Source organism: Hirundo rustica, chromosome 8, assembly GCF_015227805.2.
Source record: "Hirundo rustica isolate bHirRus1 chromosome 8, bHirRus1.pri.v3, whole genome shotgun sequence".
Classification (NCBI taxonomy): Eukaryota; Metazoa; Chordata; class Aves; order Passeriformes; family Hirundinidae; genus Hirundo; species Hirundo rustica.
The window spans coordinates 9529545-9548758 of record NC_053457.1 but is presented as its reverse complement, the minus strand read 5'-3'; the positions used below and the strand labels follow the sequence as shown (position 1 = coordinate 9548758).

The following is a 19214-nucleotide window of genomic DNA, read 5'->3' as shown; positions in this document are numbered from 1 at the left end:
GGACTCCATTGCCACCACTTTTACTATACAGCACTGTCAGTAAATAACATGTTTTTTGCTTTAGAAAGAATACATGATAAAATGTTAATTTTGGTTATAATAAAAATTTTTATAATATATTAAAATTTCAAACCTGGAGTGGCCAAAAAAAGCATAGGTACCAGTACTTCTCCTTTTTGGTATCATAACAGGTTTTTTGCCCAGCAGAAGGAGAGAGTGACACAAAGCGTGACAGGGTGTGCCATTTAGTGTTGTTTGAAACAAAGCATTTACTTCTTCAGTTTTGTGGACTTTCCCTCATACTTCAAAGGCTCTTGATGTCCTCTCATGCATAAACCAGAACACGTACAGGAGTGATTTGGGCACACACAGAACATCTGTGCTTTGTACCATATCACCACATATTTACTGAAGCATCACCTTGTGTTTAAAGAGATACAACCTGACTGAAATCCTGAAAGCAATTCTATATGTGACTCATACAGTAAGTACATCTATAACTACCTGCACTTTTAGAAGCAACTCTCAGAAGAAATCTTCTACCACAAGCTTTCTCAAAAAGAAGACAGAAGATGGGACAAAGAAAATGCACAGAAAAATCAAATATTAAAATGCTTTCTGTCCTGCCAAATACTTTTCAAAAATTTCCTGCCTGGAACATTTAAGGATAGGCATTTGAGATCTTGCTCTGTTTTAGCTGTGCCAAGATTGAGTTAGAAACGTTGTTTCCCCTCAGAAACTGAAATCTCCTCAGTTACACTCCCAAACACATCCCTCCATCTCATTCAGAGGTCTGGCATATTTTTCCTATGGGCATGAGGGCTTCAGTGGATGCCTTCTGACCAGTCACAACACCCTGTACTAAATTATCTGTAGAGTTTAAAGAAATACATACTGACGTGCTAGTAGTCACCCATGCTCCAAATTAATTATATTTGCTCAGTAAATGTCTCATGTGCTTTCCAGTAGGTACTTTTCTTTAATTAAAGCTGACAAACTTCAGAGAGAAGACCCAATTTGTGTAAGCACCTCTCTGTTTATAGGCAGCCACTTCCGTTATACAATCAGAACTGCTTCTTCCCCTACACCAGAAATAGAAAACAGAGGAGCAAAGAGGCAATAGATATTCTTACAGTAAAATTAAGCAGAGAGTGTTTTATTTACTCCCTGCACTGTGTTTTATGTCTGATCGAAAAAGCTTCCTTACACATCAAAGAAAAATTGATTCAGTGTCTTCATCGAGTAGAAAACCACATTTTAAACAAATCAGGTAGATTGAAGAGCAGAGAAAAATCAATCAGGTGTTTTTTTATTCAAGTAGAGAGAGGCAAAGAAATTGATCAGTGCCAATTTCTCAGACACAAGCCCTCCTAACAATGAGACCAACTTTTGCAAAAGCAGACTCTAGTGCACTACATTCTTTCAGCAGTAAACTGAAATTTACAATAGAATATATAATCACCATTGGATTATATCCACAGGTAAAGAATTCTACGTTTTCCATGTTTTCTTCTAATAACTTCAAAGAGACTTCTTCAAAATATACATAAGGAATAAGCATCAGACATTAGATTCCAAATTTGGTATGAAATTTACCCTAAGTTCCTCTGTCCAGTGCTTTCTTTATTGCTTGGTTTCCCTACTGACTATCTTTCAGATGTCCCCAGTTCAAACAAGTATGAACTGTAATGCTCTAAGAGTAATTTAGATTATCAGAATGTATTGATTAGTATTAATTTCTGGTGTGGTTCAAAAATAAAATAAATTCACAGGAACCTCACCTGTGATCTCAGGGTAGAAATTCCATCATCCTGAAATTTTAGCCTCCTTACAGATGCTCAAAGGCTCTATGTCATGATATCAGCAAGCAGAAAAGGTAGAAGCATCCCTGAAATGTGGCATCCCTGCCAACAGAGGGGAGTTGGAACTAGGTGATCTTTAAGGTCTCTTCCAACCCAAGCCTTTCTATGAATCTGTGCAATGTCCTATTAAATCACCTCAGTCCAGCAATACACGAATGAGCATTGCAAATAAGAAGGCACACAGCTTACACACCAAGTTTATCGATTGTGGTAATAAGGTCAGATGGAATAAACTAATCCAAATCTGCATCCAGAATTCCAAGGGGGTCTAGCTGAGCCACATGATGGCCACGGATCTGAAAAAGGAGGAAAGGAGCAGCAAAACGAAATCACATGAAAAGTCAGACAAAGGGAAAATGTCAGTGATAGCTCTCCATAGTTCGTGTATCAGCCACTAAGCTGAACAAGCAAACACCACTAATGTAATGACAGGGTTACATATTCTCCAAGTTTTCCCATAAGAACAAAAAATAACCATTATATCACTCATTACATATAAACCTCTATCAAAAATTACTCATTACAACATAATCTTCAATATGTCTGACACACAATTTAACTGGGATTATGCTGGAGTTTTAGTGAAGAAGGCTATTAGAGAGTACACTCTCAGTCTCTGGGTAAAATTGAGAAACTATGATGAGCCTATAGATCTTACCATTTGCCAATTCAGCCATTTTGTATTTTTGCCTGAACCCTCCTTTCTGCAGTATATTAAAATACAGAATTGCTGACTTAAAACAGACTGGTGCTGAAGTAGTTCATATTGGCAGTGAAGGGATCACTCTTCCTGAGCTCTGCTCCACATCAGACAGCATCTGACAGCATCTATTTTCATCCATAAAATTTCAGAAATTTGATCTGATAGAATTGATATTCAAGACACTGAAGATCACAAACTGAGTGAGGAATTTAGCCAGCTTTCAATGATCAGTGTGACTGCTGTTAATGCATGCCACAAGTTGCTATAAACTAGTGAATTGTCATATAACATTGCTACAGAAGAAATAACTAATTGATCCCCGAGAGTCACAAATATAAAGCAATTTTTAACATGCCTCTTATGTGTGACTCTCATATACAAAATTAACTCATTAAAAGCTTTGTATAGATGAATATGTTAATAACTTCTTATAATTTTTCTTTTTAACAACAAACTTGCATCGCTTGGGTAGAATTTCATTCACATTACTAGTATCCTAATTGCCCCTGAAAAAAAAAAATCAAAATTATAAAGTGCAATATTAACAGTGAAGTGTATCACATAGTAATAGAATATGATTATAGTGTGGTTCATCAAGAAGGGACCTGTAAAAACACTGTTCAACCATTGTATATTTGCAGGAGAGATTATAACAAAATGGTTTCCAGTCATAAGAAACCAGAAATACAGCATCTTTTTTGGAACTACCAGCCCTGTAAACTCAGCCTGACTTCTGTGATTCTTTGCATCTCATCAATCACCAGTAATGAAACTCTGACAGGCCAAATGATGCCCACAGCAACATCTGTGCCATCTGACTGTTTATAGCAGCACTAAGTTTATCTGACTGGAACAAAGCAAACAATTCTGTCTCAAACATTATCAACAGGAAAGAATTCACCTCCCACCTACATCTGCTCTTCAGTATCAATAGGAAGAGGAAGAAGATCGGCAGTAATTCAAAACCCAGAAAGGCAGATCAGTAAATGCTGTGCCATATTATTCCAGGAGTAGTTTGGTCTTGAACTAAAAAAACAGATTTTTCCTCAATATCAAGGTATTTTTTTAGTAAGTCCTACTACTTTCACTGAATACAGAAAATAGTAACATCTGCAAAAATCAGAGATCAACCTTGTGAAAATACATACATAGAAGATTTTCAGGTATGTATTGACATGCTATATGACTAAATGCAAATACAGACTACCAGAAACTAGACTTTGATTTCTCTGGCCTGGCTTTTGTTAAGCACACACATCCCACTGAAAATCCTCTCAGTGTGCTCAGTGCTCTCTGTTAGAGCAAGCAATAGATTAACTGCAGTCTCAAAGTCCAGCTCAACAGACCACAAAGCAGTTTACCACAACAGCCATAAACCACTGACAGGTTTGAGAAATGAAAACTCTGTATCCCTCTCCATTTCATTCCGTTATCAGGCAAAGGAAGGTCACAAATTATCATACCCCTTCAACACTGAATTTAGAGGGTACTAAATACCTTTTAAAAAGCAGACAGTTGCCTTAGGCAATCCTCTGTGACTGTTTGTCGCAGACACATGGGTGCCTGCCATTTCTACAGACATTTCTGTTCCATCACTTGACAAATCCAGGGAGCAAAATGGCAATCCCTGAACTATTTCCAAGTAAATCGTGTCAAAGCAGCCTACCCTTCTCCAATTTTCTCTAATACTTCATCAAATTTTTACTGCAAAATTGGACATTTTCTATATCTCTTTCTAAGCAAAATTCACATATTCTTTATATTCACAAACATTTCTACTCTCTTACAACAATGGTGACAATTGAGTCTCCGACTCAATGGTGACAACGTGATGTGTACAAAAAGAGGTTTTTTAAGAAGTTCCTCTTCTATTCTTCTCATGACACCAAACAGGATTTAAAATACTTAGAAGGAACAGATTGCTCAAATCAAAATGTAGGAAACTTCTTGGGAAATCACTAATTTAAAAAATACTCATGGAATATTTTGTTAAAAACAGATGTAGTTTTATGGGTTGGTTATTTTGGGGGATTTTTTTACATAATTTTTAAGCCTTTTATTGAAACTAAGATACTAAATACAAGACTAAACAAAAATATTTAAACTTGTTTTTCATTTGGAAAACATCTAACAAAACCCACTGTCCTATTTACAAATTCCTTCTTCTTTTAGAGGAAAAATAATGAAACTAGACTTAATTTCTTAATTTAATAAAAGGGTTAAAAATCAGAGTGAGAAACAAAATCAATTTTGATGAACAGCTCTCTAAAAGAATCCATCAAAGTTAACCCAAATTCAGTACTATCAGCCTCCCAAAATTCAGTTTCTGGTTAATTCATCATTTCTCCTCTCTCTTTTTACCGATAATCTTGCTCAAATCAGGAATCTCAAGATTCACCTTAGATGTATGAGGAGGCAAGAACATTCCATCTTTTCTTAAAGAGTGGCAGTGACACTCAGGACTGTAGTACAAACGTTCCCAGAGGTGAAGGCAGACTTCCACAAACCACTATCTCCATAAAGTCCTTCCATGCTAAATCAGATGTCGAACATCAGGTCTGTGGGTAATCTGAATTATGATTTTGCTTAACCAGAGGATCACCCCAGTCTGAATCCAACACTTCCATGTTTAGACACTGAGCGGGAAAGAAAAGCTGTCTAGTTCAAGGCACTTTGGATCAGAAGCAAAACAGCAGTTAAGACCAGAATACAAATGAGAACACAAAAAAGGAGGAGGTTGTTTGCATAGAAGAGGCCTTCCCACACCTACCCCAAAATGCACTTACTTGGTATGCTCTTATCAAGGACTGCACAGCAAGGTGGTCTTCGACAACCTTTTCAGCCTTCCCCGGTGTCGGGGCCAGGCCGTGGCTCTGCAGAAACGACGCCTTTCCTTCCACCTGAGCTGGGAGATGGGCTGCTTGGCCAGCGTTAGCACTTCGGAAAAACACATCCCAGGACTGGGCACGTGTACAGAGAAGAAAGAGAAATGTTTATTACCTCAAACAGGAGTCTAATCCAAAGCAGCTCTTTCAAGCTGCAAATGGAAGCTCACTGTATTACTGTGTTAAACACCACTACAGACAGCAAAAAAAGAGCAGTGACATGTCCCAGTCTCAGTAGCAACTGTGTGTTTTATTTACACAGAACACTTTCCTCTCATTTATTACACCGAGCTTGCTCAGCAGAAAACTCTCCAGCACACAGGACTGTAAAGCATCCTCATATATTATCCATTCACACAGCTCTTTTAATTGTGCTGTTTATTCAGACAGCCAGGAATGGGTACAATATCATGCTGCTGGTAAAGAGCTATCAAGCCTATAAACAAAGAATCTTAATAAACTAAATGAATCCATTCCTTTAATGATACTTATAGAATTTACGGTACTTCAAGACATTCCCTGATCATGCTAAATCAAAACTAGTCCTTAAGAGCTTTTCTTGAAGAAACTTTAAAAGAAATTAAAGCTTTTTTGAGTGAGACTTTTGTTCTAAGTTCCTTTCCCCACCAGCTTAGGCTACCTTACCATGAAAGAAATTATGGGCCTGATTTCAGGTGCAAGTGATAATTTTAAAAAAGTTCTTATCTCAGAAACTGAATCACAACAAACAAAAGATGCTTCTATTTCCTTCTGTTATTTTACACAAGCTACTTCACTCACATATGCCCAAATCTTGTTTTCCTGAACTGTTTTCATTCTTATGAGGTGGTCACTGTGCCAGGTTACAATCGTATCAGATATATGAATGTTAACAGAGAGCAGCAGAATGGGACAAAACATATGAGACACACTCATTAAAGAAGGAAGTCTGTGTAAAACACTTCCCTCAGTTGGCTAACTTCAGAAAATGAAAAGGAAGATATTTAAAACTTACATATCTTTGTGATTGGAATAGAAGAACTGCAAGGGATAAATTTCTGCAAGGATGTGGGCCTTGCAGATTTCCATTACATTTCAAAGAATCATGTGCCGGAAGAAACGAAAAAGAAATCCAAAGCAATTGTCTTTAAAAGATTACTTAATAAATGCATTTCAGAACCCACAAAAGAATCAAAATCATGTAATATAAGCATGGTATGATGGAAAAATATTTCCTAATCCTTTTTGTTTTCATTAGCAAAAATTCTTCATACTGAAATTTCTAAAAGCTCTAAGGTATTCAGAAACACCATGAGAGGGGCAGCATAAAGGAGCTAAACATCACCCAACCTTTCAAGTTCAAGTTGTGGAAGTGGAGGATTCATTGAACTTGTGGATGGGAATCTCATCATTAGCATGAGACCATTGCCCAAGAAATGTTGCTTTAATGCACCACTCTTCATTATTCATACAAAGCTGCATTGATACTAATGCAGTAAACTTATCACCCTGCTCTTACACAGGCTTATCTAAACATAGCCTGACTTTTAGGTGTCCTGACAAATTAAGGCAGACAGATCATGTGTGGTAGCCACTTTCAGACACACTGATGAAGAATTAGCTCCTCCTCCCTTCTCTTATTTATGCCCGTTTCCTATATTCTTCTTCCCTTGACATCTTGGCAGCCACACTGAGATTAGAAGTCTGAATTTACGTCCTATAAGTGGTCTACGGGAGCCTATTAGTGTGACTGTGTTTCAGCTGGGATTCTCTCTTTACACCTTCTTGTTTGTGTTAAGAACGGTACTGTTATTCCATGCCTGCACAGCACCCAGTCTGAGGGTCTGGAGACCCCTGACAATGAAAAACAATCATAATCCCTTTTTTAACTACTAAAGTTACTTGGACTGGAGAAGTTATTTGGGCAATACACAGTTATACATTTTCATTAAACATTAAATTAGGAAATCCCAAACACACACTTGGATCCATGACATCTCTCACATTTGAAGCTTTAATAAAGAATTTCTTTGCTTATGTTAAGGTTTCTTCCTTACTTTTTCTAATGCCTTGATACACATACAATGATGATAATAATATAACTTTTCCTTCCTTGAGTAAAACCTTTCATTTGAATGTAATTTGTATGTAATTTGAAAGTAAAAGTTAACACAGCACAGTCCCACAAACAATGTGTTTTTAGAAAAGTGCTCTGCTGAGAGAGTTGTTAACAAACTTGCCCAAAAAGTTATATGGTTAAGGAGAATCAGTATAAGGCTCTTTCTTCATGCAAACTCACAAGTATAAAGACAATGTTCCCATCTGAAGATGCAGCCAGCTGAGACAGAATGGACCCAGACTATTTTTTTCCTATCGCATTTTTGAACTTATTGATTTGTTGGACAAGCCTGACATTTAATCAGAGGGGAGGGAAAATACATCATTTGGCTACAGAAAATTAGTTTTTACTAGATACACATCCATCAAAGCCTTTACAAATTTCTATAGTGTCTTTCAAGATGGATACCACATCATAGTCTTCAAGTTCTGTGTATCACTGTCAGTCTTTGGCAACAGCATTTGCCATGTGACTGAACAGACAGAAGACCAGCTTACTCTCACAGCAAACCTGCAGCTTCTCAACTAAATCAGTATAAAATTCTTCAAGAAAATGGTAGAGGAGATTTATAATACAAAAATACATTCATCAAAAAATTTACTATGGTGATAGATGGTACATTTTCTTTCCTTCTCCCAGCAAATCTATATTGTAGTTAACCATTATTTTCTCAAGTAATATAACACAATTCAAGTGATTCAATGGCAACATATAATAAACAGTGTTGCAATTAGAATAACAAGTAACATATGCTTTATCTTGATGGTTTGGGGTTTTTTCCCTAATACCATAACAATATTCATCAACTGCAGGGAGGACAGTAAAGCCTTAGAAGACCCACACTGAGCACCACTATATCATTTAAAGAAGAAAATGAATAAAATGAGGTCCAGGCAAAACAAACCCCCACATTTTTGCCTAGTCCATAAACCAAGGAGGTGATTACACACAGCAGAGCAGCTGCACACAGGATAACATGGCAGGCATTGTGTACTCCATAGCCAACCATGTACTTTTGTAATTAATCTTGTGATAGTAATAACTGAGCCTTGTCAAGCTTCTCTCTCATGATCTATGGCCCTGACACCAAGCTTGAAGGAGAAATAATGATGCCTTTTTCAGAGCTCACGTCATTTTATTCTGATTGTTGCTTTGGCTACTCTGATGATAGGAAATTCAAAAGGCAAGGAAAAGCAGGAAATCATCTGAAATTGATTTGTACAAAGAATAAAAGCTCTTTTATATATATATAAATATATATACACAGGCATATTCCTTGATATGCAACCATGATATACATAGAAAGGAGGAATTTTTAGAAACACTGCATATGCACATTGGAATGTGACAGCCATATTTCAAACAGCTGTAAATAAGCATACGTGGGAAGACATGTCCAGTCAAATCTTCTGAGAGGGAAATCAGTTCAGGAGCCCTGATTAATTGGAGTTTCTAAGTACAAGTGAATGGAGTATGACTTTTAAAGCCCAGGAAAAATCAGGCTTTTCCATCTAATCAATGAGGAGGCACAACCCCTCTGAAAAAGGGTTATCTAAAAAGAAACATGAGAAGAAATAGGGTATAAAAAGGAAAATGAGGAAAGAGAATGCAATGTCTACATGCACAAGCTAGTTCTCTAAACCATGCTGGACATACTGAATAAAACAACAAAAACGAGTGACCTGCAGAAAGCCAAATCATTAATAAAATCACAATCAATGTGGTGTCTCTTGACATTATTTTCCAGCACTCCCTCTCCTTTCCATACCTGAATGACAAATGCACAACTTTACAATCAAAATCACAGCAATTTTTTTCCTTATTTTTAAGAAAACAGGGTGATTTGCACCCTCAACTTTTAAAATTGTTTTATGAAAGCTCAAACTGAACAACTTCCATCAACAAAAATCTTGGGAAGGTATTTGCCGCTTTCAGCCAACAAAATGAGATGGTTTTCAAGAAACCAAAAGTTAATTTTGTTGATGAAACAAAGTAAAATTAATTATTCTCCCCTTCCCCCTTTTTTCATAGGCTGTGAATAAACTAATAATTTAGACAAGAATAGCTGTAATCCATTATTTCCATCCATCATACTCTTTCAAGCCTCATAAACCAGGGACACAGTGAATTTACTTCAGTTCATTCCTGTCACAAGTTTATTAAACACAGTTAACGTAGAAAAGAATTCATACAGTTTTATAATCATGCTGGTTTGTCTGGGGTAGTTAATTGCACAGTATCTGGTTTGGATTTCAAAAGGAAGTTGGCAATACAGAGATGTTTTTATTATTGCTGAGCAGAGCTTACACAGAGCCAAGGCCTTTTCTGCTCCTCACCCCACCTGTGAGGAGGCTGGGGGTGCACAAGGAACTGGGAGGGACAGAGCCAGGACAGCTGACCCCAACTGACCAAAGGGATATTCCAAACCACATCATGCTCAGAAAGGGGAAAGGAAGGGGGGACATTCAGAGTGATGGCGTTTGTCTTCCCAAGTCACCATTACATGTGTTGGAGTCCTGCTGTCCTGGGGATGGCTGAACACCTACCTGCCCAAGGGAATTGGTGAATGAACTCTTTGCTTTGTCTTGCTTTGCTTGTGCATGCAGCTTTTGTTTTCCCTATTAAACTGTCTTTGTCTTCACCCACAAGCTTTCTCACTTCAACTCTGCTCTCCCCCATTCATGAAGCGTGTGAGAGAGAAAGCACAAGTGGCTGCATGGTTGCCAGATGGGGTTAAACCACAAGAAAAATGCATCTTGAATCACCTGGGATCCACTCCCTAGGCCACACCCTCCATTCCTCTGTCAACTCACTTGTGCTAACGTATTGCTTGCTGTTCAACCACTGCATCACCTCAGCAGGATCCGTGATCAGCCTGCGCCTGAAGTGCCAGATGAGCTGGGTGGCCTTTCGGCAGGAGTTTCAGCCTTTCCGCCTGCCCGAGCACCAGCCCGTAAGGCGCAGGAGCGCATCTGCCGGCCGCCCGTGTTCAGCACCCTGGCCAGCTCCGGGCCCTGCGCTCCCCGGCCCGTCCCCCGGGGCCCTTCCCACCCACAGACGCGCCCGCAGGCCTTCCCGGCAGCAAAATGCGCTCCACTGCCAAGGGCCTGAACCGGGAATTTCATTCCTCTAGAAGGAAAGAAGTTAGCCAGAAGCCAATATAACGTAAATTCAATAAAAAACAAGACGTCACCACACACTCCTCGTGCAGGAGTTCATCCCTTCAGCATCCCCAGTATAAAAGGGTTGATATCGATCTACAGCCTTGACACATCGTGAGGGCTTTGCAGAAATTCAGTGCACCTACACAGTGTGCTACCCCACCCCACACCGCTGGAGCTCAGCTGGCAGCTACAGGACAAGGGCTCAAAGTCAGATGAGAAAGAGCCACTCCTGGAGAAGGTTTCTCCATCCCAAGTTCAGGTGTAACATAAAAGACCTAGAATCAATCTGCTGAGTAACAGTCAGTCTTCAGAACTGGCACTGCATATGTCACCTTTTAATGAGATTAAGTTCATACACAACATCCAAAGAAAGAAAACAGCTACAAACCTACCCTTTTTGGTTTGCTTTTTTTGTTCCTGCCCTCAGCATGCGTCACTTCCTCATACTCTAGACAGATTATCAGACTTAGAGCAACAACTTCTAAGTGACATTTTGATATACGTGCCTCGAGAGTAAGGGAACAGACAACCAATTTAGTAAACATTTTGGGCACAATTCACATTACTTCCTGGAAAATGACTTGTCTGACTTAGAATTGATCAGACTTCTCATAGGCTTCTTAAGTTACTATACATGTATCACCATAACAGAGCCCTCTTTGTCAGCAGAAAGCCTGTAAGCCTGTGTATTTTGTCCACAAGAAAAGATTTGGGTAATAGAGTTTTTAGAAAAGCAAACAAATGTCTACTGCCTGGAGAGAGAAGGAGAGACACAAAACAAAATACTTTTCAAGATACTTCAGAAGAATATTCTGACAATTTCAGATTCAGATTTTAGGTTACAACTTCCACAGTTTAATCCAAAGGCATCTGAACATTCATCTTCTTCAGACACTTTAGAGGCACCAACATATTAATATATATAAATAAAACATATTTAAATATTACATATTCCCTGAGAGCTTTACTCTAAACCAAATAATTAAATGTATTTTATTCTTGGGTATTCTTCTGGATATAACAAATTACTTAACTGACTACTTGACCAGCATTTCCATAGAAGAATAAAGTTTCAGAGCAGCTGTTTATTTCTGGTCTGGACTTCTCATTCTTTCCACTCTGCTCACCATGCCTGTGCCTCCTCTGTACTTTTATAGTTGCAATATCACATCTTACACCAATCAATAGGTGGGAAATTAATTTCACATTTTTCATTTCACACAAGACCTTTTCCTGAACTTTTTATTAAAAAAGGAAGTGAAGAAGTAAAAGAAACCTATTCCACTCTTAACCCAGCATTAGAGCCAAGTTTCAGGCTTACCTTATGTACGCTTTTAGGGTTTTCAAGCCACGCATAGTACATTTCCTCCACGTAATTGGAATTACTCCCACTGGGGAACGGCTCTGAGGTTCCTGATGAAACATACCGTTGGCCACGTAAAAATGCCCTTCTGGCTATATCCTGCTTTTCCAGAAGTCTAAAGCCATGCTTCTCCAGCATAGCTGCAAACAACTTCAGATGACTCATGTTGGTTTATTAGCCAGACGATCCAAGTCTATTAATAAAAGAAAACCAAACTCAATCAGAAAAAGAGCCAATGAATTGCAGACACATTTCAGCCTCACAGCAGAAACTGAGGTTCCTGGCTACAGTGCTCTAGTACAAAGAACTCTAGTACAAAACTGAGGCCTAGGCATGGAGCTCCTTTCAGAGTTACAGCCACAGCAGTGGAGTGGCTGCTGCTGCCCATGCCCACATCCCTCAGCTCCTGTCCCAGCTCTAACTGGTGACCACCCTGCTCCCTGAGGCCATCACCGTTTGTACTGCCTGCCCCCGGGCCCAGCTCCCTGAACCAATGGGGCTGCAAATCACGGACCTCTCTGGAGCTCCTGGCAACCCCAAGCGCTTGCTATGTTTGGAAAGCTCCGGCCTTTTACCCAGTCAGACCGGGGTGGGGGCAGCGAACAGGGTCAGCCACAGTTTCCACAGTTTCACATTACTGCTGTGGAAAACAAAAAGGGGCTTCCTCAAATTTCTGCCGCTAATGGAGCTGACTAAATAATTAGAAGTGTTAGCCAAGTGTTCATATTGACAACAGCCCTCAACCAAACAGTGAAACACTGAGAAAAGGCTCGCTTTCATTTGTTTTCCTAACTGGCAACATTTATCTTGTGCTTCCAATGATCTGTTAGGAGCTTTGTAACAAGGATAGCAGATTCCATGCAATTTAGAATTGAGAAATTCAATTTTCTGATTCCATTTCCCACAAAAAGGGCTGAATCTTCTGAATGCTGAACACCACCAGCTCCAGCACTAGCAAAGGGAATCAGACCTCAACTTCAAAATAAAAAAGAACAAGTGCATCTTAAAATTAGTCCTGAAATGATATAATCTTAATGCTGAATTTTCTAAAACTGCAAAGAAAGAGCAATAATGGGAAAAGAAAGTATTCATTTTGGTTTTATTTTAAAAGTATTTAGAAAGCTACAGTAACATGAAGGATAAATTATTAACTTAGACAAAGCAAAATTCAGATTTAACTCCAAAGTGCCTCTCAATTGTCTGGCTGTCCATCTGGAGAAATAATTTATTTGGTCCAAGGTAAAGCCCAAGTTCTTTTGTTGCTTGGTGTGACTGAACAATTGCTAAAACAAAAATACTGAGCTACCAAATGAATTTTAAAGTTTTTTTTAAATACAACACTGTTATTTTAAGTAATAGAAAAAAAATAATGTTACCTATTACATGTTAAGATTTATCTCTAATGCAAAAATAGATACTATAAAAAATTCATAAACATTTTGTGTATATAAATCCCATTTTCTCACCATTTCTCCTCTTACAGCATCCTTTCAAAGAAACAAAAGTACATGGTTATAAAATGCCTAATTTTATAAGGGATAGGAATAGCCTGTATTTTTCATCATACAATTTAATAGTTAATATTGATCCTTTAAAAAAAAAAAAAAAAAAAAAAAAAAAGAGAAGTATTACTGCTTGTTCTTCTCTGGCATCACATTTTTAGCTCAACATCTATTTTAAAAGCTGATGATTAGATCATTTTCTTAGTCACTACCTTGAACTGTATCATCCCAGCAGTGAACTGTCTTTGATTATACCAGATTCCCTTGTCTACTCTTTCAAGACTTCTGCAGCCTTTTCACCCTCATCCACCAGCAGACCAGAGCTGTAGCTCCTAAGAGCAGCAGCCATCACCCACTCACTGGATGCTCTAAACAAGCACTTGTCCACATTCTCCAAGTGCCCAGACACGTGGAAAGTGTTCTTCCGAGGCAGCATCACTGAAACTAGCACCTGGTCCTCATTAAACCTATGAGCTCCTCAAAACTGCACACTCTTCTCTCTCCACCTGGCATTTGCAGCAAATTGGCAACAGCTGGGCTGCTGGTATGCTGAATCCCTACTCATGGGTGTTATTTCCTACCTGCTAATATTCCATTGTCATTTCCCACGTCACAGATTCAAAGTTTATTACAACACCTGAGTCAATACCCGTCTCTGACCAGGGCTCCCAGGCAACTGGAGGAACACGACCACCATCAGCATCATTGTGGAAGCAGATTAAGTCCTGCAAGAGCTCAGTGACTGCAAGAGCACTGACAGAGCTCATATACTGTCTGCATACATAACTCTCTGTAAGGCTTAACAGCAAGCATGCATGATGTCATTTTGCAAAACCGGGTGAGACTTCAACATGTCATAACAGTAAGAACAGAGAGGTCACCTTGGCACTTACAAATTTATGTCTGTGCCCATTCTCATAGGAATTATTATTGCACCTACCTTACTGCATGCAAATCTCACCCTCTGCCACAAAACCTTTGCACACATACACTCCTTTCTAAGGGATTACCTACTCTCACTTAAAGCACTTTGTAATGACTTGAGAGAGAAGGGAAAAAGAGGAATGTTTTTCTCAGTTCATCATACTGCAGGCAAGCTTCTTAAGCACAGGTCATTTTACATTTTTTCTTCATATGTCTGCCTGAAGAATGTGTAGCTCCTTCTTCTAGAAGTTAGTAAAGAACACATAACAGAATAAGAAAAAATTGCCAGGGAGATTGGAAAATGGGTGCAAATGACATAATATATAACAGAAACAGCTTGTAAGTGGTACCAGTCACTCCCCTCCAGTTCTATTTAAATTTCAAAACGGGGTCAGAGACATACTTCAAGCAGTAACTACTGAATATGCAATCTATAAAAGCATATAGGAGCTATGTCATTCCAGCCAGATTCCAATTACTCATTAATATGACTCAAAGCCCTTGACTTCTTCCTAGTTTTTCCTTCTGCACACATCACTCTTCAGCACAGATGTCAGCTGTCAGCACTAAACAAACCAGAGACCACCAGCGTGATCACAGACCATCCCAGCCCACTCAGCCTTGAGTGTGTCAGTCAGAAATCGGCACCCAGGACAGCACACAGCAGTCAGAAAGAGTTAGAACTGTTCCACTTCACTATGCTTCCCAAACCAACCCTGAAATGAAAACAGTGATTGGAAAGGGATCAAGCTGAGCTAAGAGCAACCTAAGGAATGGTATTAATTAAATCGCTACCGGAGGTCAAAAATAAGAAAGAAGCAGTGAACCACAAGAACAACCTGGTATTTAATGCACCACAGCACCCTCAAAAAGGTGGAAGTAAATGAAAGCCCTAAGCAGCTGAAAATTCCTGCAACTGCTCTGTCTCAAATGACAATTTAGCTTTCACCTTGTCACTTCCACCTCTAGAAGTGCCCTAATGTCACAGACAGTGTTGGGAATTATTCTACCCAGGTTTCTAGAGGGTCACAGAAGCATGTGGAAAACAAACAGTAGTCACTTCTGATAACAAAGTCTTTATGCAGCTCTTTTCAAGATCACTTTCAGTATAAATACACAGCACATATGAATCAATATCCTCCTGGTATTGCCAGTGACCTTACTGAGTTTCTTAATACATGGGAAGCCCTGCTGCCAATGTTAACAAATGTTCTTTATGCTCTGCAGAAGTGGTGGTTAAAAAGTCTGGTCCATATTTCAGAAAAATAGTTCTTCATCCACTATCATGGTAATTTCCCGCAATATTCCCCACACAGCTTACCCTTAAAGTTCTTTTTAAGACCAAGTAATTCAAGTAACACCGGGCTGCCAGTGGGGAGAAGAAAAAAAAAAAAAAAAAAAAAAAAAAAGATAAACTTTCTCCAAAAGATTATCATAAATAATTTAAATGAGAGATACAGGGAATATCCTTATTAAGGAGGGCTACTTCAGTGATACCTCCGTGCACTAAATGTTTCTTTTCCCCAGCACAGACATGCCACGCTGTGCAGAGGACCCTCATTCTCCACACAGAACGTTGACTGCAGGAGGTTTTCCAGCGGCGCATTCACCTCAAGGCACCCAGCGCGAGTCCTGGGCAATGGAGGCGCCTCGGTGCAATAAAACTTAACGGATTTATTATCCTACCCTGAGAAAACGCCTTCAGCGGGTACCAGAGGGATAACACCATCCCAGTACCAAAGGGATGACACCGCCACAGACTAAAGGCTACCAACAGAGCAGAGGGGAGGGTCCGGGAGGGTCGGGTGTGCCCGCCGGCCCCTCCCCGTAACGCCAGGACGCGGTGTCCCGGTCACCCTGGCCACCGGAGCCTGCCGGGCTGCCAAGGCGCTCCCGGCTGCGACAGGACTGAGGCATCACCGGAGCCCGGGCCAGGACGGGCCGCCTCGCCCACCCCGCGCTCCAGGCCCCGGCCGGGCCCGCGGCGCGACCCCCTCAGCCGCACGGCGAGAGGCCCCGCCGCGCCGGGGGCCTGCGCGGGGGACGGGCCCTGCACTGCGGCCGGGCCCGGCCTGGCTCCGCCGCCCCCCGCCCCTCCCCGGCGCGGACAGACCTGCGGGGGCGCGGAGGCTCCAGCGCATCCGCGGAGCGCGGCAGGGAGGGCGCGGAGGGAAGGGAGGGAGGGAGCGGCGGGAGCGGTGGGAGCGGCGGGGCGGGGGCCGCACCTGCGTCACGTGAGGCGCGCTGAGGTCACGGCGGGGCGGGGCCCGGGCGCTGCACCGGCATCAGCGCCCCGGGACACACCCCGGGAGACAGCCCGGATACACCCTGGGATACAGCCCGGACACACCCCGGGACACACCCCGGGATACAGCCCGAGACACGGGCCACACCCCGGACACAGCCTGGGACACACCCCGGGATACAGCCCGAGACACGGGACACACCCCGGACACACCCTGGGACGCACCCCGGGATACAGCCCGAGACACGGGACACACCCCGGACACACCCCGGACACACCCCGGGACACAGCCCGAGACACGGGACACACCCCGGACACACCCTGGGACACACCCCGGGATACAGCCCGAGACGCGGGACACTGCCCGGACACAGCCTGGGACACACCCCGGGACACGGGCCACACCCTGGGACACAGCCCAGGACACACCCTGGGACACACCCCGGGATACAGCCCGAGACACGGGCCACACCCCGGACACACCCTGGGACACACCCTGGGACACACCCCGGGATACAGCCCGAGACATGGGCCACACCCCGGACACAGCCTGGGACACACCCCGGGATACAGCCCGAGACACGGGCCACACCCCGGACACAGCCTGGGACACACCCCGGGATACAGCCCGAGACACGGGCCACACCCCGGACACACCCTGGGACACACCCTGGGACACACCCCGGGATACAGCCCGAGACATGGGCCACACCCCGGACACAGCCTGGGACACACCCCGGGATACAGCCCGAGACACGGGCCACACCCCGGACACAGCCTGGGACACACCCCGGGATACAGCCCGAGACACGGGCCACACCCCGGACACAGCCTGGGACACACCCTGGGACACACCCCGGGACACACCCCCGCCCCTCGGAACGTGCCCCGGACACTCCCCCGGCCCCTCGCAGCCCCGGCGCCGCTGCGGGGTCGGTGAGCACAGAAGGTGTTTTGATGCTCCCGCCCCTCAGCTCTCAGCAGGCGTGTAAATACAGGCGAGCACCTGTGACACGGAACGCCTGAGGAAACCCATCCGCTGGACAAGTTGCTCGCCCCGCTCCTGGGCAGGAGAAGTTTGACGGGAAGAAGAGGGGACTACAAAGTGTCCCAAGGACACTCACGTTTGCTCTCCAAAATTTGCACATAGACTGAACGTAGTAGACCTTGACAAAAGGGTAATATCTGACTTACACGACCAAATATAGAATGCAAGAAAATACAGTTTCAAGTGTTGCTTTGCTGGTAGAATTCTTATTTACATCTTTCATGTTTTCTTTTCTGCTGGTTGCCTTCAAATTACATGTCTGTCTGTTTTCTGTCATAAATCAGAATGATGTGTTTTTCATTTACCTGCTCTTAATCAAGTTATAACCAAGATCAAATGCATATATATATATATATATGGTAAAATTGGTATTTCAGGTAACTATTGACACCATCACATACATTCCAATGTTTGGTAACTTTCTGGGTAAGTAATAAGATAAGATTGATGGGAAAATTGGACACACCTTAAAAGGAAGGAAGAGAGAATGAGTTATAATTTGCTTTGTGCTAAGGATATAGTGCAAAAATGAGTTTTTCACAGTCAGGTGGGCAGAAATGGAAAAACTTTAGGAAGGAACACAACAGGCTTCATCTGGGGTTTTGTCACCCAACGGTCACTCAGATTTTCTTGAGGCTTACTGGTTGATACAATTGTTGATTAGAGTAAAATTAATTTCTTCAAGATGAAAAAAACCTTAATCCTCACATAAATACATCAACAACGTTATTATCATCTGAGCAGTTTTCCTGGCAGCTGTGCACCTCCAGGGGACTGCGGAGCCAGGGTGTGAATGATGTGTTGATGGTTTTTTGCTACAGTGTTTAGTGCAGGGAACAGACTGGGCAGGGATGGGGCACAGGGAGCCCCCGGGACAGCCCATCCCTCACCCAGTGCTCCCGGGGAGGGCGGCCCTGCAAAGGGCAATGGGTGCTGAACTGGCGCCTGCAGCTGGCCAGATGCTGCCTGAGCCTTCTGGCAAGTGGTGAAACATTGTTAGATGCTGCAACTACTAATTGAGTCTTAACCTTATTATGGGCAGACAGAAGCCATCTTTAGAGCAATCATGTTATGCTGACTGAACATGAATTCAATTAAAAATTATAGTGAGGACAAGCAGACCTCTCTTCCACTTTAGAGGGAAACCCACATGTCAAATCTGACTGTGAATACCATCACCGTGAACAGAATAAATTAAATATGCTTGGATAGACACTAAGATATTACAGTATGTTTCAAGTGCTTATGTTGTTCCCAAAAGCCTTTGCCCAGTTTCACATTTCTGTTATCTTTCTTTCTTTCTTTCTTTCAATGCTTCACACATTGGGAATTTGTGTGCTTGAAACAGCAAGATTCTGGTTTATTGGGATTTGGAGCAGCTCCCAAATTCTCCAATATTTATTGTGACTTGATTGTCCCA

General features: G+C 41.9%; 1 protein-coding gene across 1 annotated transcript in view; it reads right to left on the bottom strand.

Moving 5' to 3' along the window:
- The window catches only part of OGDHL (oxoglutarate dehydrogenase L), a 47947-nt gene extending 31196 nt beyond the window's left edge, over positions 1 to 16751 (bottom strand). Inside the window, 4 exon segments of the mRNA XM_040071625.2 lie at positions 2056 to 2158; positions 5352 to 5525; positions 12034 to 12268; positions 16727 to 16751. Coding sequence (XP_039927559.1) covers positions 2056 to 2158; positions 5352 to 5525; positions 12034 to 12240 — 484 coding nt within the window. The 5' untranslated portion in view covers positions 12241 to 12268; positions 16727 to 16751.
- Between the last annotated feature and the right edge of the window lie 2463 nt (positions 16752 to 19214).